This window comes from Schistocerca americana, chromosome 4, assembly GCF_021461395.2.
Source record: "Schistocerca americana isolate TAMUIC-IGC-003095 chromosome 4, iqSchAmer2.1, whole genome shotgun sequence".
NCBI classification, from domain to species: domain Eukaryota; kingdom Metazoa; phylum Arthropoda; class Insecta; order Orthoptera; family Acrididae; genus Schistocerca; species Schistocerca americana.
Window position 1 is genome coordinate 491,462,190 of NC_060122.1, and position 23,497 is coordinate 491,485,686.

At 46.1% G+C, this 23,497-nt stretch overlaps 1 protein-coding gene across 1 annotated transcript in view; it reads left to right on the forward strand.

The window, feature by feature from the left end:
* Positions 1 to 23,497, forward strand: part of LOC124612823 (osteoclast-stimulating factor 1-like) — a 67,173-nt gene that overhangs the window by 12,264 nt on the left and 31,412 nt on the right. The window contains exon 2 of the mRNA XM_047141244.1: positions 15,393 to 15,439. Within this exon, the coding sequence (XP_046997200.1) occupies positions 15,393 to 15,439 (47 nt within the window). The remainder of the gene's footprint in view (positions 1 to 15,392; positions 15,440 to 23,497) is intronic.

The following is a 23,497-nucleotide window of genomic DNA, read 5'->3' on the forward strand; positions in this document are numbered from 1 at the left end:
AGGGATCACCACTTTAGTATTGGAGGGTAAAAATCGTAGAGGGAGACCAAGAGATGAATACACTAAGCAGATTCAAAAGGATGTAGGTTGCAGTAGGTACTGGGAGATGAAGAAGCTTGCACAGGATAGAGCAGCATGGAGAGCTGCATCAAACCAGTCTCAGGACTGAAGACCACAACAACAACAACAATCCATGGGAGAAAAGTAGCTTTTAGGACTTGGTGGACATACATCGTGATACTGACCTTCTGCGAAATTGAGTCCTGAGATTAGTAGCAAAAACAGCAGAGACTGCTGCAAAAGATGGATGCTACCAGGATTTGTATGATCAGCTTGTCAGGTTCCATAATCGTTCAACCCAGGACACTGGACATATTGTGCATGTCAAGGAGCCGCAAAATAACTGTTTAGAGACCAACAAGCTATCATTCTACAGTGGTAAGACTGTGTTGTTATTATCAGAAAGAACAAAACTCTGCTCCCATGAGTTTCAAATCACGACCTTATCTTTGGACGTATGCCCTTAATTATAGCCGAGGCTATAAGGCTTGCATTAAGAAGATAAAAAAAGGTAAAAAAACTGGGCTAGGCTGTACCAGGGAATTCCAGAAAATCCTCGGAATGCCACAGTTTTCAACCAGGTCATCACCAAGAACAAATTTCTGTACCTGTGGACAACTAGCATAACAGCTGCAATCTGGAAGTGTAAAGGAGATGTAAGCAACTGCTCGACTTACTGCCCAGTACAATTCCTCAATGACATACTGAAAATATTCAAGCAAGTGCTAGACATTAGGTTAAGCAGCATTGTCACAGTAACACCTGACCAGAGTGGACCAGAGTGCACCCACAGATGCAACCGATATCACACACTTATTGATAGAAAAGCATAGGGAGAAAGAGAAGAGTGTACACAAGACATTTCCGTCCCTGCCTGTCATAAGAGGCAACTAAACGGAGTTTCTCACGTTTTGTCCTTTATGTGATGGTCCGCTGTAGGGTTTGACCTCCAGTCTGCAAAATTATCCCAAAGAGCGAGCCAATTAAGGAAGGGTGCCTTACATGGTGCATCGTGTGCATTGTGCATTGAAATCTTTAGCCCACTTTCTTGTTGTCACATTTCAGTCCCGCTTATTCTCCATCTCTTGGTCGAGGACACCTTCCTGGGTACGTTTCCCACCAACAACCTTGCAGTGTTGCTTTCTGCATTGACGATGACCATGGACTTCTTTGTACCTGATATCCAGCATGGAAGCCAGTCCGTTGTGGTGGGGCCACCATGTACCCTGTTGGTTGTAGCCCCCCTGACCACACAGGGATTGTTCTGCTGATGCCTGCGCAGTTAACTCCCCACATATGCCATGGAGTAGATGCCCATCCCCTGGGGCATCGGGACTCCCGGCAATGACCATCCTACCAGGTGGCCTTTGCTGTGGCTAGGTGGTGCCAAAGAGCAGGGTCCCTGATCGGAGTAGGTGGCATCAGGGTGGATGACACGCAATGAAGCGTAGTCCATCATCTCTTGCTGGTCGTGAAAACCAGCAGTCTCTAAGCGTTCACAGGCTCAATTCAACGCACAGAAGTACGACCCCAAATCGTTGGCCACATCAAGCGAGGAGCGTCAGACTAAGGATGGCAGTGGATCTTATTCTGCCTGGTACCTTGTATGTTCAAGAGCTGGTGGGGAATCTTTCATGACAATGAAGCATCAGTTTTTTGTTGAGCATTTAGAGGACAAGTTTGGGGAGGTAGAGGGATTGTCCAAAATGAGATCTGGGTCAGTCTTGATCAAAACAGCATTCTCTGCCCAGTCACGGATGTTACTTACTTGTGACAAGCTGAGGGATGTTTCTGTAACCAACACGCCCCGTAAGAGCTTAAATATGGTCCAGGATATCATAGTTCAAAGGGACCTTCTTTTGCAGTTGGACAATGAGCTGCGCGCAAATTTAGAGCGGCGAGGTGTAGATTTCATCCGACGTGTGCACTGGGGTCTGAGGGATAATCAGGATGCCACTGGTGCCTTCATCTTGGCCTTCGAGGGTGATACATTGCCCGAGAAGGTCAAGGTGATGGTCTACCGCTGTGATGTAAAGCCCTATATCCCTCCCCTGTGGTGCTTTATTAAGTGCTGGAAACTTGGCCATATGTCTTCTCGCAGTACTTTCAGCGTCACATGTCGAGATTGCGGACGCCCATCACATCCCAATACTCCATGTGCCCCGCGTCACATCTGTATCAACTGCGGAGAGCACCATTTGCCTTCCTCTCCAGACTTCAGAATTTTACAGAAAGAAAGGAAAATCCTGGAGTACAAGACCGTGGACCGACTGACCTACAATGAGGCTAAGAGAAAATTTAAACACCTACATCCTGTAATGTATGACATCGTCTTATGCTGCCACTACAACAGTTCTGGCACCACCAGCTCCCGCCAACCCCCGTTACCTCTCAGAGCCAGAAGTACACCTTCCCCCTAGATGGTGGGGGGCATATCCCTCCCGTCCAACAATTTCCCTCCCTGTTGCTCCCACACTACCTAATTCGGGAGCAACACTCCCCCAACCATCGGGGACATCTGTCCCCACTTTTAAGCCAGAGAAGCGCAAGTCTTCTTCGGCTTCTCTTGCTAGGAAGGGGTCCCTTGGGTCACTCCTTTCCCAGGTTTTTGCTAGTGGGAAAGATGACACCCACCAGTGGCTGAAGAGCCCAAAAGCAGCTGGTCGTAGGGCTTCATGCTCATCCTCAGTCCCGGAGACGGAGCAAGTGGAGTCCTCCAGCCAGGGAAACCCAAGGAGCAGCGAGAGAAATCCAAAAAGAACCACCCTAAGACCAAGGAAATTGCAGGGGCACCCACACCACTGCTACCTACAAGCTCTGCATCTGAGGACTGGGTGGAGATTCTGGCGTCCGCTGAGGACCTAGATCTTGCCAGACCCTTGGACACAATGGATATAGACTGCTCAGGCCGTAAGTCAGTGGCAGCAGGTGACCGTGAGGCGTAAACTGCCTCATTGAATGTTCCATGCCTTCCCAGTCTCATGATGACGTCATCCTCCAGTAGAATTGCGGTGGTTTTTTCCGTCGCTTGGCTGAGCTACAGTAACTGTTAAGCTTTACACATGCTGTCTGCATTGGCCTGCAGGAAATCTGGTTCCCGGCAATGCGGTCCCCTGTCCTCCACAGCTATTAGGTATATTACAGGAACCATAGCCTTTGTAATCGAGTGTCAGGTGGAGTTTGCTTATGTCCTAAACTCAGACTGTAGTGAAACTGCGCCCCTTCAAACCCCTCTTGAAGCTGTGACGTCAGAATAAGGACAACACAGGAAATAACTGTTTGCAATGTATACCTTCCTCCAGATGGTGCAGTATCCCTGAATGTATTAACTGCACTGATTGATCAACTCCCTGAACCTTTCCTACTTTTGGGAGATTTTGATGCCCATAACCCCTTATGGGGTGGCACTGTGCTTACCGTCTGAGGCAGAGATGTCGAAACTTTACTGTCTCAGATCGACCTCTGTCTCTTAAATACTGGGGCCACCACACATTTCAGTGTGGCTCATGGTAGTTACTCGGCTACTGATTTATCAATTTGCAGCCCAGGACTTCTCCCATCTATCCACTGGAGAGCACATGATGACCTGTGTGGTAGTGACCACTTCCCCACATTCCTGTCACTGCCCCAGCCTCAGGCCCCTGGATGCCTGCCCAGATGGACTTTAAACAAGGCAGATTGGGAAACTTTCTCCTCTGCTGTCACCATTGAATCTTCCGCACACGGGAACATCGATGTGATGGTTGAGCAGGTGACTTCAGCAATTGTTTCTGTGGCAGAAAGTGCGATCCCTCGCTCTTTTGGGTGCCCCTGGTGTAAGGCAGTCCCTTGGTGGTCTCCGGAAGTCGCTGAAGCAATTAAGGAGTGTTGGTGAGCTCAACAGTGGCATAAGCGGCACCCTTCCCTGGAGCACCTCATATCCTTTAAATGGTTTTGTGCCTGCGTTCGCCAACTTATCAAACAACGGAAGCAGGAGTGTTGGGAAAGGTATGTTTTGACCATTGGGTGCCATATGTCACCTTCCCAAGTCTGGGCAAAGATCAAACATCTTTTCGGGTACCAGACCCCAACAGATGTTCCTGGTGGTACCATAAATGGCGCATTATCTACTGACGCAAACGCGATTGCCAAACACTTTGCTGAGTACTTTGCTCGAGCCTCTGCGTAGGAAAATTACCCCTCTCCCAGCCTTTCTCTCTCTCAAGTGGTGACTGGAAGGGAAAGCCCTCTCATTCACTACACGCCACAATGAATCCTATAATGGCCTATTTACAGAGTAGGAGCTCCTCAGTGCCCTTACACACTGCCCTGACACATCTCCTGGGCCTAATTGGATCCACAGTCAGATGATAAAACATCTCTCATCTGACTACAAGCCTGGTGCGATGGTATCTTTCCATCGCAACAGCGGGAGAGCACCATAATTCCAGTGTTCAAACCCAGTAGAAACCCGCTTGATGTGGATAGCTATCTGGCCATCAGTCTCACCAACATTCTTTGTAAGCTGTTGGAACGTATGGTGTGTCGGCGGTTGGGTTGGGTCCTGGAGTCACATGGCCTACTGGCTCCATGTCAGGGCATCTTCCGCCTGGGTCGCTCTACCACTGATAATCTTGTGCCCCTCGAGTCTGCCATCTGAACAGCCTGGTTGCCATCGTTTTTACTTACGTAAAGCATACAACATGACCAGGTGACATCATATCCTTGCCACATTGTATGAGCGGGGTCTCCAGGGCCCGCTCCCAATTTTTATCCAAAATTTCCTGTCGCTCTGTACTTTCCGTGTCCAAGTTGGTGCCTCCCATAGTTCCATCCATATCCAGGAGAATGAAGTCCTGCAGGGCTCTTTATTGAGTGTCTCTATTATTTTGTGGCCATTAATGGTCTAGCAGCAGCTGTCGGGCCCTCCGTCTCCCCTTCTCTGTATGCAGATGATTTCTGCATTTTGTACTGCTGCTCCAGTACTGGTGTTGCTGAGTGGCACCTACAGGGAGCCATCCACAAGGCGCAGTCATGGGCTCTAGCCCACGGCTTCCAGTTTTCAGCCGCAAAGTCGTGTGTCAGCTTCATACTGTTCACCCGGACCCAGAACTTTATCTTCCTGACAATCCATTCACTGTAGTGGAGACATATTGATTCTTAGGACTGGTTTTTGACACTCGATTGACGTGGCTTCCTCATCTTTGTCAGCTCGAGTGGAACTGCTGGGAGTACCTCAATGCCATCCGTTACCTGAGCAACACCAATAGGGGTGCAGATTGCTATATGCTGCTGCTGCTGCTGCTGCTGCTGCTGCTCTACAGAGTCCTTGTCCAATCCCTCAGCATTACATTTACTCGACCCTGTGCACCACTGCAGGGTTCGACTAGCAACAGGAGCTTTTAGGACAAGTCCAGTGACCAGCGTACTGGTGGAGGCTGGAGTCCCTCCATTGCAGATCAGATGTGCACAGCTGCTCGCCAGTTACGCTGCACACATTGGTAGTTCTCCTGAACATCCAAATTACCGTCTCCTTTTCACGCCCACGGCGGTCCATCTCCCACGTCGGCAGCCCAGGTCAAGGCTTTCAATTGCATTTTGCGTGCGGTCCCTTCTCTCCGAACTGGAGTCCTTCCCTTTACCACCTCTACTTGTGGTCCGTTCACGTACACCACCATGGTGTACACCTCGGCCACATCTTCGTCTGGACCTTTCACATGTCCCTAAGGACTCCGTTAAACCCACCCCTATCTGCTGTCACTTCCTCTTGATTCTTGACATGTTCCGGGCCTCTGATGTGGTTTACACCAATGGCTCGATGGCTGATAGTCACCTGAGCTTTGCGTATGTTCATGGAGGACATATTGAACAGCAATCCTTACCAGATGGCTGCTGTGTTTTCACTGCAGAGCTGGCGGCCATATCTCGTGCTCTTGTGCACATCTGGTCATGCCCTGGCGCATCATTTCTTATGTGTACTGACTCATTCAGCATCCTACAAGCTATCAACCAGTGCTACCCTCACCATCCTCTGGTAGAGACCATCCATGCCCTGGAATGGTCAAGTCATTCAGTGGTGTTTGTGTGAACCCCAGGACACGTCGGAATCCCAGGCAACGATCTTGCCAACAGGCTTGCCAAACAGGCGATGCAGAAACCACTTCTGGAAGTGGGCGTCTCCGAAGCTGACCTGCATTCTGTCTTGTGCCGCAGGGTTTTCAGGCTTTGGGAGATGAGATGGCATAACAGTACGCACAACAAGCTGTGTGTCATTAAGGAGACGACGAATGTGTGGAAGTCTTTCATGCGGTCCTCTCGCAGGGAATCAGTTGTCCTCTGCCGGTTCCTCATTGGCCATACATAGCTAACGCATGGTTACCTACTCTGTCACAAGGTCCCACCTCTGTGTCACTGTGGCCCCCAAATGACAGTCGTCCACCTCTTGCTGGACTGCCCACTTTTAGCCGCTCTTCGGCAGACTTTTAATTTTCCCACCTCCCTACCTTCGGTGTTGGGCGACGGTGCCTCAGCAGCAGCTTTAGTTTTACATTTTATCCATGAGACTGGGTTTTTTACTACTATGTAGGTTTTAGCGCATGTCCTTTGTCCCTCTGTGTCCTCCATCCTAGTGCTTTTAGGGTGGAAGTTTTAATGTGTTGCCGAGTGGCTGGCTTTTCCTTTTTATTCTTGTGGTCGGCCAGCCAGTGTAATCTGCTTTCTTGTTTTACTCTCTTCTGGTTCTAGTGTCTTTCTGTTGTTTTCTTGTCCTCTTCTGCTCCTTTTAGTGTTTGCTGCCTTTCCTTTGTTCTTGTAGTTTTTCCTTTCTTTCCGTTTTGTGTTATATCTCTCGTCCGTTTTGCTCTCACACTTGTGGCATTGTTTTATTAGGAACAAGGGACCGATGACCTCGTAGTTTGGTCCCTTCCACCCTCTATTAAACCAACCAACCAATCATTCTCCATCTCTTGGGTGAGGACACCTTCCTGGGTGTGTTTTCCACCATGCACTATGCAGTGTAGCTTTCTGCGCCAACGATGACCATGGACTTCTTAGCACCTCATATCCAGCATGGTAGCCAGTCAGTTGTGACGGGCCACCATGTACCCTGACAACACAGGGATCGCTCTGCTGATTCTTGTGCCAACTCCCCACATATGCCATGGAGTAGATGCCCATCTCCCTGGGGCATGGGGACTCCCGGTAATGGCCATCCTGACAGGTGGCCCTTGCTGAGGCTGGGTGGTGCCCTTGGGGTGGGTCCCTGGTCGGAGCAGGTGGCATCAAGGCAGATGACACGCCATGAAGTGTAGTACGTAATCTCTTGCTGGTGGTCCACCACCAGCAGTCTCAAAATGGGCAAAGTCTAACTTCAATGCTAAGAAATATGACCCCAAATCGTTCCCCTCCCTGGCCACACCAAGGGAGGAATGCCAGTCGAAGGATGGCAGTGAAGCTTCTTTGTCCCAGTAACTCATATGTATGAGAGTTGATGAGGAATCTTTCATGTCCATGTAGCCTCAGTTTTTTGTGGAGCATTTGGAGGACAAGTTTTGGGAGGTGGAGGGCTTGTCCTAAATGCGCTCTGGGTCAGTCTTGATAAAAACAGCATCCTCTGCCCAGTCACAAGCATTACTTGCTTGTGACAAGTTGGGGGATGTTTGTTACCATCACACCCCATAAGAGCTTAAATATGGCCCAGGGTATTATATTCCACAGGGACCTTCTTTTGCAGTCTGACGATGAGCTGCACGCCAATTTAGAGTCGCGAGGTGTTCATTTCGTCCGGCATGTCCATCGTGGTCCGAGGGATAATCAGGTTGACACTAGTGCCTTCGTCTTGGGGGTGAGACATTGCCCAAGAAGGTGACGGTCTACCGCTGTGATGTGAAGCCATATATTCCTCCCCAGGTGTGGTGCTTTAAGTGCTGGAAGTTCGGCCATACGTCTTCGCGCTGTACTTCCAGCATTACATGTCGAGATTGTGGACGTCCATCACATCCCAATACTCAGTGTGCCCCGCCTCCCATCTGTGTCAACTGCAGAGAGCGTCATTCACCTTGCTTGCTAGACTGCAGGATTTTACAGAAAGAGAGGAAAATCGTGGAATATAAGACCCTGGAGCGACTGATCTACACTGAGGCCTAGAGGAAATTTGAGCGCCTACATCCTGTGGCTATGACCATCTCTTACGCCGCCGCTACGAGAACAGTTGTCGCCCCATCAGTTCCTCGCATTACTGTCACCTCTCAGAACCAGAAGTCTACACCTGCCCCTTTTATGGTGGAGGGCACTTCCCTTCCTCTTGCTCCTGCACCACCTATTTTGGGAGCCCCCCCCCCCCCCCCCAACCATTGGGGATATCATTCCCCACTTCTGAGCCAGAGGTGCGTAAGTCTTCTTTGGCTCCTCTCGCTGGTAAGGGGCCCCCTGTGTCACTCCCTTCCCAGTTTTCTTCTGGTTGGAAAGATGACACCCGCCAGTGGCTGAAGAGCCCAAAAGCAGCTGGTTGTAGGGCTTCATGCCTATCCTCAGTCTCGGACACTGAATCAGTGAAGTCCTCCCAGCCAGGGAAACCCAAGGAGCAGCGAGACAACTCCAAAAAGAAGGTCCCCAAGACCAAGGGAACTGTGGTGGCACCCACACCACCGCTACCTACAAGCTCTGTGTCTGCAGATGTGGAGATTTTGGCATCCGCTGAGTACCTAGATCTTGCTGAACCCTTAGACACAATGGATATAGACTGCTCAGGCAAAAAGTCAGTGGCAGCAGGTGACCATGAGGTGTAAACTGCCTCATCGATTGTTCCATGTCTTCCTAGTCTCACGATGATGTCATCCTCCAGTGGAATTGTGGCAGTTTTTTCCACCACCTGGCTGAGCTACAATGACTGTTAAGCTTTACACCTGCTATCTGTATTGCCCTCCAGGAAACCTGGTTCCCGACAATGCAGATCCCTGCCCTCCGTGGCTATAAGGGATACTACAGGAACTGTAGAGACTATAATCAAGTGTCAGGTGGAGTTTGTGTTTATGTCCTAAACTCGGTCTGTTTGAACCTGTGCCCCTTCAAACCCCTCTTGAAGCTGTGGCTGTCAGAATAAGGACTACATACACAATAACTGTCTGCAATGTATATCTTCCTCTTCTCCTGAATGTACTAGCTGCATTGATTGATCAACTCCCTAAACCTTTCCTACTTTCGGGAGATTTTAATGCCCATAACCCCTTGTGGGATGGCACCACGCTTATTGGCCAAGGCAGAGATGTCGATACTTCACTGTCTCATTTCAACCTCTGCCTCATAAATACTGGGGCCACCACACATTTCAGTGTGGCTGATGGTGGTTACTCGGCCATTGATTTATCAATTTGCAGCCCAGGACTTCTCCCATCGATCCACTGGAGAGCACATGACAACCTGAATGGTAGTGACCACTTCCCCTTCTTCCTGTCATTGCCCGGTGTCAGGCCCATGGACACCTGCCCAGATGGGCCTTAAACAAGGCAGACTGGGAAACTTTCACCTCTGCTGTCAGCATTGATTCTCTCCCACACGGGAACATCAGTGTGATCGTTGAGCAGGTGACTGCAACAGTCGTTTTTGTGGCAGAAAACACGATCCCTCGCTGTATAGAGTGCCCCTGGCAAAAGGCAGTCCCTTGGTGGTCGCTGGAAGTTGCTGAAGCAATTAAGGAGCGTCGGCGAGCTCTACAGTGGCATCCTTCCCTGGAGCAACTCATAGCCTTTAAATGGCTCCGTGCCCGCATTCGCCAGTTTATCAAATGGTGGAAGCAGGAGTGTTGGGAGAGATATGTCCTGACCATTGTGTGCCACTCATTACCTTCCCAAGTCTGGGCAAAGGTCAAATGTCTTTTTGGGTACTAGACCCCCCAACAGGTGTTCCCGGTGTTAACACAAGTGGTATGTTATCTACTGACGCAAACATGATTGTCGAGCACTTTACTGAGCACTATGCTCGAGCCTCTGCGTCGGAAAATTACCCCCCAGCTTTTCGCACACTCAAACGGCAGCTGGAAGGGAAAGTCCTCTTGTTCACTAGATGCTACTGTGAATCCTATAATGTCGCATTTACCGAGTGGGAGCTCCTCAGTGCCCTTGCACATTTCTCTGACACAGCTCCTGGGCCCGATCCGATCCACAGTCAGATGATTAAACATCTCTCATTTGACCATAAGCAACATCTCCTCGTCATCTTCGACTGGATCTGGTGCAGTGGCGTCTTTCCATCGCAATGGCAGGAGAGCACCATCATTCCGGTGCTCAAACCCGGTAAAAACTCATATGATGTGGATAGCTATCGGCCCATGAGCCTCACCAGTTTTCTTTGTAAGCTGCTGGAATGTATGATGTGTTGGCAGTTGGGTTGGATCCTGGAGTCATGTGGCCTGCTGGCTCCATCTCAGGGAGGCTTCTGCCAGGGTCGCTCTACCACTGGTAATCTTGTGTCCCTCAATACTGCCATCCGAACAGCATTTTCCAGATGCCAACACCTGGTTGGCATCTTTTTTGATTTACGAAAAGAGTATGACATCACCTGGCGACGTGCTATCCTTGCCACATTATATAAGTGGGGTCTCCAAGGCCCGCTTCCTAGTTTTTATCCAAAATTTCATGTTGCTTCATTCTTTCTGTGTCTAAGTTGGTGCCTCCCATAGTTCCCCCCATATCCAGGAGAATGGTGTCACGCAGGGCTCTGTATTGTGTGTGTCTCTGTTTTTAATGGCCATTAATGGTCTAGCAGCAGCTGTAGGGCTGTGCTTCTCACCTTCTCTGTATGCAGACGGCTTCTGCATTTCGTACTGCTCCACAAGTACTGGTGTTGCTGAATGGCACCTACAGGGACCATCCATAAGGTGCAGTCATGGGCTCTAGCCCACGGTTTCCAGTTTTCGGCCGCGAAGTTGTATGTTATGCTCTTCTGTCAGTGTTGTACTATTCATCCAGAACCAGAACTTTACATTAATGATGATCTGCTCATTGTAGTGGTGACATATTGATTCTTAGGACTGGTCTTCGATGCCCAATTGACTTGGCTTCCTCACCTTCATCAGCTTAAGCGGAAGTGCTGGCAACACCTCAATGCCCTCCGTTGCCTGAGCAACACCGACTGGGGTGCAGATCGGTCTATGCTGTTGCAGCTCTACAGAGCCCTTGTTCAATCCCGCATTGACTATGGGAGTCTCGTTTATGGTTCAGCGGTGCCCTCAGCATTGCGTTTTCTCGACCCAGTGCACCACTGTGACATACACCTAGCGACAGGAGCTTTTAGGATGAGTCCGGTGACCAGTGTTCCTGTGGAGGCCGGAGTCCCTCCATTGGAGGTTAGGTGTGCACAATTGCTGGTCAGTTACGTTGCATACATTAGTAGTTCTCCTGCATATCCAAATCACTGTCTCCTTTTCTCACCCACGGCGGTTCATCTCCCACATCGGCGGCCGTCAGGGCTTCCAATTGCAGGGCTTCCAATTACAGTTTGTGTCTGATCCCTTCTTTCCAAACTGGAGTCCTTGCATTTACCACCTATACTTGGGATCCATTCACGTACACCTCCATGATGTACACCTATGCCGCGGCTTCACCTGAACCTTTCTATGGCCCTAAGGACTCGGCTAACGTCACGGCTCTCTGTTGCCACTTCCTCTCGATTCTTGACATGTACCGAGGCCACAAGGTGGTTTACACAGACGGCTCGATGGCTGATGGTCACGTCTGCTTCGTGTATGTTGAAGGAGGACATATTGAACAGCTTTCCTTGCCTGAAGGCTGCAGTGTTTTCACTGCCAAACTGGTAGCTATATCTCATGCTCTTGAGCACATCCGTTCGTGCCCTGGGGAGTCGTTTCTTCTGTGTACTGACTCCTTGAGCAGCCTACAAGCTATCAACCAGTGCTACCCTCATCAGCCTTTGGTAGCGGCCATCCAGGAGTTCATCTATGCCCTGGAACAGACCAGTCATTCAGTGATGTTTATCTGGACCCTAAGTCACGTCGGAATCCCAGGCAACGAACTTGCCGACTGGCTGGCCAAACAGGCTACGTGGAAACCGTTTATGGAGATTGGCTTCTCTGCAACTGACCTGTGTGCAGTACTATGCCGCAAGGTTTTGCGGCTTTGGGAGATGAAATGGCGTAACCTCAGTATGCACAACAAACTGTGCGCCATTAAGGAGACTATGAATGTGTGGCAGTCCTCCATGAGGGCCTCTAGCAGGGACTCTCTGGTTCTCTGCTGGCTCCACATTGGCCACACTTGGGTGACACATGGCTATGTCCTGCGCCATGATGACCCACCTGGTCGGTGCGGCGCCTGGCTGACAGTGGCCCATATCTTGGTGAGCTGTCCTCCTTTCGGACTTGTTGCCATTAATTTTAACTGACAATGCCTCATTGGCTAATTTAGTTTTACGTTTTATATGTGATGGTGGGTTTTATCGTTCTATATAGGTTTTTGTGAATGTCCTTTGTCCCTTTGTGTTCTCCATTCTAATACTTTTAGGGTGGATGTTTTAATGTGTCACAGAGTGGCTGGTTTTTCCTTTTTATTCTCGTGGTCAGCCAGCCACGGTCATCTGCTCTCTTGTTTTATCCCTTCTACTTGTTTCTTGTTTCTCTCTGTGGTTTTCTTTTCTTTCTTTTGTCCATAGTAGCGTTGGTTGTCCTGTTGTTCTTCTGGTTCTTCCTTTTTCCTGTCATTGGGCTGTACATATCCTTTCTTTTCTTCGTTCCGTTGTGTAATTATTTTAATCGGAACAAGGGACCGATGACCTTGAGTTTGGTCCCTTCACCCCCTCTTTGAACCAACCAACCAACCAACCATAGCTCTTAAGGTATGAATTTTACTCTACAGTCTTTCCTTGTTTTGATCTAAACTATATGCTTCCAAAATATGGAAAGCAAAGAGCTTGCAGTAGAAGAGATTTGTTTTGCAGTTGTTAACAACCATTCAAACACACAATTTTTTTTCCAAACTACTGATTTCAACAGTCTTAGCTGTCATCTTCGAGTCTAGTACCTTTTTTTGTAGTAAAACAGGTTTATTTTATGCTGAACTTCATGCACAAGATGTCAGGTGGATGAAACTCAGCACATTATAAATGGTTGTCATCGCTAAAGCATTTAAAATATTGAAAAATATTATATTTACTGCTCAAAAGTTCTTAATTCATGGCAATAATGAAACGTACCATATTTCAAACCTCTGTCTAAATACTGATTGCTTTCCAGAGGCCTGATTTTTTTAACTTTTTTAATGAGCTGAAACTTTAGTTCATGTGACTGGGCATAAAACAACTTCTGTGCCTAGGCCATATGTTTGTTGTGCATTGACCCTTCTTGACAACAACTAGAGCATTAACAAAAGTCAGTTTATTATACTTACCTATTTATAGACACTTAAATAAAACTATACAACTTCATGGTGGAACTGGGGTGAAGTAAATCATTTTTTCTCAAGGGTTCTTTAAACACTCATGAATGTGGGAAGAATGAGACTTAATGAATGCAGCAAAAGTGTGATGCAGCGGATGTAGCAACAAATATCTATGACAGTCTAGTGGTGCAGTGTATCGAAGACAAAGAAGTAGGCCTACTCCTAGCTCTTAAGGTACCGTCAAATGGGATGAAGTTGGCTGCTGGGGTGAAGTTGACTGAAAAGTTAACATAAAATGTTTTTTTTTAAAGTAACAGCACATAAGTGCAACTATATGTACATTAACTTATGAATTTGCCATGTAGGTTGCAGTTTTGTTTGTTGCACCCCACAGTTGTCAGTGGAAAATGGTGCATGCATAAAAATTTAAATTGTATGAACTGAAAAAATATAGCCTAGCTGTTTTACAACTGTGTCTCACAGAAATAACTTTAAGTGGAAAACTAAGATGGTTAAGTTTAAAGTCTAAAATCAGTCAACTTCACCCCGTGTGACAGTATGCATTTTAGGGCCCATCTTTACTAGCCTTTTTTTCTTCAAATGGTGGTTCTTGCCATATCCCTGAATACTGACCATTCCTCTCGGAACACCCTTTGTGTATATTATATGCAAAGTGAAACTATGAATATCATACTGCTTCTACGAAATGTCAGTATTGTGCAGCAGCTTGAAATCCAAAGGAGTGTTTTCATGGAAATTGATTTATTGAGTGTCTGAGAAGATTTCATAACATGCTGTCTGTGGAATCCTGAGGCAACAAAAAAATAATTAAAGGCGTTTGAGGGGATGAAGTGTTGTCATTGAGAGAAATTTCTCATCAGCTTATACTTTCTGTGTACCCTCAAGGCAAAGTAGATGATGCATAATGTTCACAACACTCTCCTGTGAGCTCTTCTCTCTGGCCCTGCTGGACCATGTAGTGCTGACTGGCTGTTGTGCCATCTTCTCCTGCTAATGTCATTTGGATACTGTATGAAGGGGCATATGGCCAGCACATTAACTTCCTAGACCTTGGAACTGCTACTTGCCATTCAAATAGCTCCTCATTTGACACCACAAGGCTTAGTGGAACCCCATTTTCCTGATCTCCCACCAAACAAAAATCCCTGGAAGTACTGGGAATAGAATCTGGTTCCTCCACATGAAAGTCAGACATGCTGACCACTCAGCCACAGAGGTGGACTTAATACTCTGCTGAATACACAGAATGAAAGAGAATGTTGTTATACTTGGGGGATCCATGGGAATGAGGGGTATTGCTGTTGCTTACGTAGCAATGATAGATTTGCAGATTACCTGCCATTAATTTCCTCTGGCATAAACATAAATGCTGTGAAAGTTTTGTATCAATGTGACATATCCACAAACAGTTAAGAATTTAATGGATATCAAAATAACCCTTTCATCTACCATTTATCAGTCATCAGTCAGCCACATTTATGTGAAGGGTCTTTTATATTATCTTTAAAACTATCTTTCTTGTACTTTGTGCTGAGCAATGAATTTGGAAACAGGTAGCCTGTCAAATAGATAACTTAGGAGTGTTATTCACTATTGCTTAAGTACAGTGTTGTAGCTGTTGTTGGTCTTTGGAATAAACCATCATTAAAGAAGTCAGCTGGTGATTTATTCAAGATATAGATATCTTACAATTTGCTAATCAAGAAACTAGGATCTTGAAGCATGAGTGCTGTGAGCTAAGTTGGTAGTCAACAGAAATTTTTTTAATTGTAGTTGTGTCTGCCTGCTGCTGATTTCTCACAGTCCATTAATAGTTCAGCTCAGCACATAGAATTTTTCTTAAGAATATCGATACACATCCAGCTTAATCCTAAAGGATAAACTGTATTAAACTTTAAAGTTCCAGATTCCTGTTTCCTAATGTTTGCTTTCATTGATTTACAGGAAAGGTGAAGGTTGTGAGAGCACTGTACAATTACACAGCACAATTAGTAAGTAAAAGCAAATCTTAATTTTATAATTAATTGCCTACTAATTCACTAACACAACAAAATTCTGATGACTGTCACCATTGGCTCAGTGTGTTACCCAGCTGTCGAAATCGAGTCACAAGATTTCCACAGATGTTGGAAGTAAAATGTGTTCCTTCACTCTTCCAAGGATACCTTAAAAGCGGAACATAACCTAATCAAAGTCTGAATAAAATGATTGCTAGCCTGGGAGATTCTTGTTTCACTCATTGATGTAAGTTTTCATTATATTTCTGAATTATCATGGAAAAGGATAGACTTATATCATTGTTTTAGATTTTTGCTTCCTACAGGTGAAAGACATCGGAAAAAAGTTGTTGTACTTTTCCCTTGTATCAGACGGTCAGAAAAAATAAGAGGGGGCAATCTCATACTTGTTACTTGTTTTGGGGTGAGACCGATCAATTTGTTTTTTTTTTTTGTTTTTTTTTTCAAAATCTAAGGAATTTGGTTCATCCATTTTTGAGATAATTAATTGGAACAATAAATAACTGTAGATTTTTTATTTCTGTTACATTGAAGAAACATCAGAATTAAGAATGATAAAAACTGAAATCATATATTCTTAGCAAATGCATATTTTAAACAATCGCATCCTTCAGTAGAAGGTATTGGTCACATAAATAAAATGCCATTCACAGGCGCTGTTGAGAAGTCAGTTTCTTCCTCTGTAAGTACTTTGTGGGAACCTCCAGTTCATCTCATTCTCAGTATGGTCTACCTTTATTTTCTCATCTTCCAGACTTACTCTGTAGATTTTTTCCTAGAGCATTCTCAAAACTTTCATAAGTACAGATGAACTCTTCTTTAAATTGTCTATACTCCTCAAGGTACTGTACATTCACTCTCACACTAGCTGACCTAGCGAGACGGCGCAGTGGTTAGCACACTGGACTTGCATTTGGAAGGACGACGGTTCAATCCTGCATCTGGCCATCCTGATTCAGGTTTACAGTGACTTCCCTAAATCGCTCCAGACAAATGCTGGGAAGGACACGGCCAACTTCCTTCCCCGTCCTTCCCTAATCCGATGAGACCGAGGACCTCGCTGTTTGGTCTCTTTCCCCAAACAACCCCAACCCCTAGCTGACATTTCCTCCTCCACAGACTCTGTACATCTGTCCTAGCTGTGATGAAAGTGATATCCAGTGGTTGCATGGATTTGGTGCATAGATATAAATTTTATACTGTGAACACTACAGTGACTGAAGTGAAGTTTAAAACGTCTCCAATCAAAAGTCTGGACCTTCTATAGAAGGAAGACGGCTACTCCAGTGACGTCAGAGGTGTCAAAAGCTTAGGGAACTCTGAATCTACATTTGTCGATGTTCTCCCCCCCTCCCACTGGCGACAGACAGTGATCCTGTGTGTGACCTATTATTGCCTTGGCCTCGTCACACCTAGTTAGGACACCCTTAACATCACATCTAGCTAGGACACCCTTAACATGATGTTTCAGTGGAACTGGTGTATATATTACTGTCATGTGCCAGATCTGCAATACCACACTGGAAGATATAGCACTTAGAATGAAACTGGCCCGAGTGATCACCATTTGTAACATTTATTTACCTCCAAGCAGAGCACTTTCTTATCTTAAGATGAACACCTTGATTCAGCGGCACCCTCTCCCTTTTCTCCTATTTGTCAATTTCAACACACACCACCCCCTGTGGGGGAGTACCATGTTATCTGGTGGGGGCCTTCTGATTAACCTACATTTTTCCAGTCTTGATCCGTGTCTCATCGATAATAGTACACTTACTCACTTCAGTGCCACTCATGCCACCTTTTCGGCTATGGACCTTGTGATCTGTTCCTCCAGTCTTGTGGATTCACTACAATTGTTGTTACATCACAATCTTTGTGCCAATGATCACTTTCCAGTAATCCCATTACTTATTTGTCACTGTCCAACAGACCATTTGCCATATTGGGCTCTCAAAGAGCCAACTGGTAGTTCTGTTCCTCTACTATAAACTTCGTCCCCACTGTCAGACTGCGTCGGTAAGATTTTCGGAGACTGCCTCAGTGTTATCAACCTTGCCACTGAAACCACAATTCTCTATTATTAGGGCACGTTCCATTGGCAGCCAATACCATGGTAGACTAAAGACATTGTCACAGCTTTTCACCAGTGTTGAATGGCCCTCCAACATCTCAAATGGCATCCTTCACCTACTGCCCTCATCACTTTTAAGTGGATCTGTGCAAAGGCTTGCTAACTGATTAAACAAAGTAAGAAGGAATGCTGGGAATACAACATCTCTTCCTTGAGAACGGTTGTCTGCTTGGTTGCCACAGATAGATAATTGTTCAGGGTATCTTTCTTCATGGTGATGTTTTTATCGATGTATCACGGATTCACTTTGTGACAGCATTGGCTTCCTTTTATTACTTGGTTATCTTTTGAATGCATAAAAAAAGTTGAAGATATCCCCGTGTCCTCCCCCCCCCCCCCTCCCTCCCACCATAATCCTGAATTATATAATGAACCTGACAGTGACTGGGAACTGTTTCAGGCCCTTGACTTCTTGGTCAAGGGCTGGCCCTTACTTGATTCATAATCAGGTGATCCAACATGTGAATGTGACTCACAGACTCCATCTACCATCTACTAAGGGGCTTCAACCTTATTTGAATGGAAAGTGTGTTGCCTCCACACTGGAGAGATAGTGTCATCATCCTAATCCTTAAACTGGGCAAAAATCCAGTGTCCATCAACAGCTACCAACCTATTACCATAACCAACGCATTCTGCAAACTGCTAGAAAGGATGATAGCTCAGTTGTGCTGTTTTCTTGAATCGTGGCCGTGTGCCCCATATCACTGTTGTTTCCAGGAGGGATAACCCACAACAGACTATTTGGTTAGGTTGGAACCAGCAGTCTGACAGGCTTTTTCTAAATGTGGACATCACATTGCAGTCATTTTTATCTACATAATGCATGCTGCACTATTTGATGGCATCACATTTTAAGTACCCTCCATGACTGGGGCTCCTGAGCTGCCCTATAGAATATTGTCAATGTTTATCTCACTGATTGTTTCAGGTTAGAGTTTGCATATTGCACAACTCCTCATGGATCCAAGAGAACAGTGTTCCTCAGGGCTCTGTGCTGAGTGTTACGTTCTTCCTCATTGCTATCAGTGGGCTAGTAACCTCTGTTGGACCTGTGGTCATCCCTGTGCTGTATGTTGATGACCTTGACATTTGGTACAGATCACAGTCTGTATCCTTGGCTTGAATGGCAGCTTTAAACAGTCATGCCTCTTGGGGTGTGGATTACGGTACCATGGTAGACCAAAGACATTGTCACAGCTTTTCACCAGTATTTGCTGGGACCTGGTCGGGTCTTGTGTGGTCTATGGTTGCCAGATTTTTGCTTTAGTGGTACCTTCAGCTTCGAAATTATTGGACCCATTACATTAACATGGTGTAAGACTGACCATTGGTGCATTTTGGACTAGTCTGGTAGGTCATCTCCTCTCTGAAGGAGCCATCTTACCCAGTCACTTGACTATATCAACTCTTGTTCATTTTCTCAATCACCTTATGACAGTTTCTTAATCACTTGACATATCAATTTCTTTTTGGATACAAATGTATTGTAATGCCACTACTACATTATAGGCAAATCTGTGGGAATATGCAGCTGACGTATTGAAGCAGGTGCTGGTAGCTGGTGAGTGTGAGGTGTCAGGATTTAGATTACTGTGACATAGCTGTTGAATTACTGCAAGGTAGACCAGGCTTGCTCAGTGAAATCTGCCAGTACAGTAGTAATGCACTGTTCATGCAGTACAGGCAAGGGGATTTCTTCATTGATGGGTTATAGTAGTGTTGAAAATGTGACGAAGTGGCACATTGGCATAACAGGTGTGCTGCTACCCTGTTTAAATAGTTTTCATTCTGGTAGCAAATTCATTCACAGCCCAGCAGTTCTGTAAGGAGTGGGGTTACAGTAGATGAGGAGACACATGGAGCAGCCAGCAGCAGTCTCAGGTTCAGGCTTCTGTCATGGTATCTACTTCGTGCACTACATCCACTCCCTGGACTTACTGGGCCATTCCAGGCTCACTCCTGCCCAGTAGGCAGCAGGTCTTATCCCTTGCATGACAGCTATCTTCAGCCATCGCAGTGGAGGTGGCATCACACCACATGCCTACGGCTGCTGGGATGCAACTCATTCATCACAGAGGTGGTTACCATAGCAAGATTCCCTCCCATCTTCAAGCACCACTGACCCAAGGTACTAGGGCATGACTTCTGATGGGGTTGTGTGCTGCACTGGTGTTATCAAAGCAGGGTGCACATATTGCAACCAGCTGGCTGGACCCAGGCTGTCATCTCGCAGATCACTTGGTACATTCCAAGTGCAGTGAGGGGCATGGTCACTACTCCATGCCTACAAAGCATAGATGTATTGAGTAAAATAAAGTGCTAATTTTGACAGACAAGTCTCTGAGGACAATCACTGACCTGCAATCCTGCATCAGCTCTCCGCTACCTACCATACTGCAGTGTAGCCACCCCTGGGGTCGCTGATATTTGGTGTCAGGAGTGCAGTCTTTGACCCTGTCACCATGTCGTATGGTGAGAGCAGAAGAATCGGCGAGACCTTCAACTGGCATCTGTGGATGAAGATGATGTCTAGACTGCTGCAGTGTTGCAGTTTTAACAGCTTATGGTGGGATGGGTGCAGTCTGTTTGTTTGTTTATGTTTTTATTTGACTGCAAGTATCGTGGCAAGCTCGGTGTGTGGCAGGTAGTTGCAGACAGTGTTCTGTGGAGTGTAAACAAGAATGTTAAGTTCTGCAGTATGTGCCAGTGGATGTGGCTCATTGAAGAGCAATGTAACATAGTAAAATGTGCAGTGATTCAGGTGGTGAGACCAGGATTATTAATTGTTTTCATTGGGTGAAGTAGTACTTATGGACAGCCACTCAGAGTAGTAGGTTGAAGTAATAAGTATTATTATGATGTGGTTAAATATGGGGATAGCAACATGAATGATTTAAGTCAGTGATATCTATCCTATTTGGATGTGATGAGTGTTGTTTGGAGGCTGTGGAACCTGTGCCAGATGTATTGGTAAATGCATATGCCATTGATTTTTGTGCTGTGCTGAGCAGAACTGCAGACAAAGTTATTTTATTTTTAGGTACTGTGGGAAATGCAAAAGAAGTTGTTGATAGTTATTTTGCAGATGTTGGGAAAGAAACAGTGCAGATGTGTGTGTTTCCTTAGAAGCAGGGTGAACAGAGGGAAAGGAAGAGGAAACAAGTTCATGAAGTTAGTGATGAAGCCGACAGGGCTGAATCGGTTGAGGAGTGTATGCTAGAGGTATGGAATGTAACAGTAGTGCGAGTACTGGGTCACAACCTTGCAGAGCACCTGCTGACACAATGGTCATAAACTATGTGAAGGTGTGAGGCAAACCTGAAAATAAATATTCTGGCTAAACAACATGCGAAAGTTAACTTCAACAATGGGAAACTGTTGCCAGTATAAAGCTGTCATGAGATGCATTTGTTGTACTGGACAAACCAGCTAAACAGTGTAAAAAGACACTAAGGCGTAATTCATATGATATTGTACCACTATGTGCCAGGCGGTTGCTTTTTTGCGAGCAGGAGTACTAGAAATCCAAGCATTCATTACAAGGGGAATTCAGTTTGCAACAACCACTAAAGTGAGAGAGGTAAGTGGGGCTACCTGTTGCAGTATTAAGTGGTAGTATCATATGTGGGTCTTATGTGAGGGTAGGTTTAAGAATATGTTTTCTAGGTTTTTTTAAAAAAAAAACACTGGATAGACACATAGATAGGATGCTGAGAAGGTGATATGTTAAGGATTATTTATTAAGAGGGAGAGAGTTCTCCATTGTTATTTTTAGTTTGTAAATGTGGAATGGAGAGTTTGAAGTTTTGGCTGCACAAGCAGGGCAAGGTGTCTGGTAGTGGAAATGTTTTTTAGTATTTAAAATAATGAGCTGGGTGTGGAGCCTTTTGGAGATGTTGGGAGATTAAGCAACTCAAGAAGAGATTCAAAGTTGATGAAAGCTGTAGTGAATAGTGAGAGGGTGAGTGTTGATAAGAAATTTATTCCATAGAGTGGTGGACGATGTGAGACCACAGAATAAGCTGTGAGAGTATAGAGAGAATTGCCGAGGGTGCATGACTGGCAGGATGTAAACATGTAAAAGCACAATGTGATGCGATCTCAGGTGGGACCTTTGGGACAGCTCTTCTTGTGGAGGAGGATAGTTTAGTGCACTACTATTTATGGGCCAATCTGTGGGAATATGTATTGAAATGTTGCAGCAGAAGCTGGTAGCTGGTGAGTGTGTGCTGTTTGCATTTCAATTACAGTGATAGAGCTCTTCAGTTATTGCAAGACTGACCAGGATTGCTCAGTGAATCAGTAACACATACTTCTTGCAGTACAGACAAGGTGATTTCTCCACCAACAGGTTTCATTAGTGTTGTTGAAAATGGACTACAAGCAGCACTTTCACATGACAGGTGCACTGCTATCTATTTAAATAGTTGTCGTTATGGTAGCAGATTCATCTGCAACTCAGCATCTCTACCAGGACATGGGGGCTATGCCAGATGAGGGGACCACAACCAGCAGCAGTGTCGGGTTCGGGTCTCCATGCTGATACCTACTTCCTGCACTAAGTCCACTCCCCAGGCTTATGCTACGGCTCTGCAGGACATCCTAAGCTCACTCCAGCAGCAAGCTGGACTCCTGCTCAGGGGCAGTTGCTCATATCCCACGTATGGCAGCCGTCTTTCTCTATCACGGTGTAAGTGCTGCTGCACCACATGCCAATATCCGCTGGGGCGCAGTCATTCATCAGAGCTGGCTACTGTAGCAAGATTCCCTGCTGTCTTTTAGCACCACTGATGCAAGGTACATGTGGCACAGCTCACATGACGGGGGTGTGTGCTGCACACAGAGCACCCATGTCAGCAAAGCTGGGCGGATGTGTCGCAGCTAATTGTTTGGACACTGGCTATCAACTTGCAGGTCACCTGGTCCTCTCCATGTGCAGTTGGGAGGAGTAAAATAAAGTAAAGTCTCTTTGACCAATCACTATCGTGCAAATTCTGCATTAACCTTCCACTTCCTGCACTGCAGCCACCCCTCCATCCTGAGAGTCAGCTACAGTATCGACCCCTGTCACTCACCCTTGGGCAGATTACCAGTTGGAATGTGCCTCAAGACCCTCTGCCGGAATCTCTACTGACCCTGCTTAGAGTATACTTCTCATATATTCCCATGTACTCCTTCATTACTACCTAGACCGTGAATTGGGACTGATCTGTTTCAAGGACCTAAAGTTTGTCACCTCCATGGCTTCTCCTCCCTTTCCTCCATGTAGGAATCTACCACCCATGCCACCTTCACATTGTTCATAACAGATTAACCCATAATTTTTCTTTGTGTAATTAGCCACTCCCACATTGTGGTTACATAGCCTTACAGACAGTAGCTCACATCCTGCTTCTGGCTCTCCAGGCCAAGCATGAGCTTCCAGATTCTTTGCCTGTAATGTTAGTAGACAGTGTGTGGCCAATTGAAATGGTTCTTGGATTCCATTGTGAAAGTGGTTTTAATTTTCAGATCGAACATATACTGGGCCTGGGGAGGACCTCAGTCCTACCTCATCTGCCAGCCACTCTCTGTTTTATTTATTTTTAGGTGCATTTATCACTTTTTTCTGCTGCACCTTACTTTTATTTTTTTCATTGTGCCTACTCATACAGCTCTTCAGTGAAGGCAAAACCTTAAGGACTCCTTGTACACATTACTAGCTGAAAAAAGAGCACATGAATAGGCTTTAATGTTTCCTACAAGAGAATGGGTTCTATTCCCATTTTTAACTCTTTGACTATAGCAGATCAGGGCTGGGACAGTTGGAGGGGTGCCACTGCTGCATGCTGAGCCCAGGTGGACACATGACTGCACCCTTTCACCTGCTGACCTGATCATTTCTCTACTTATTC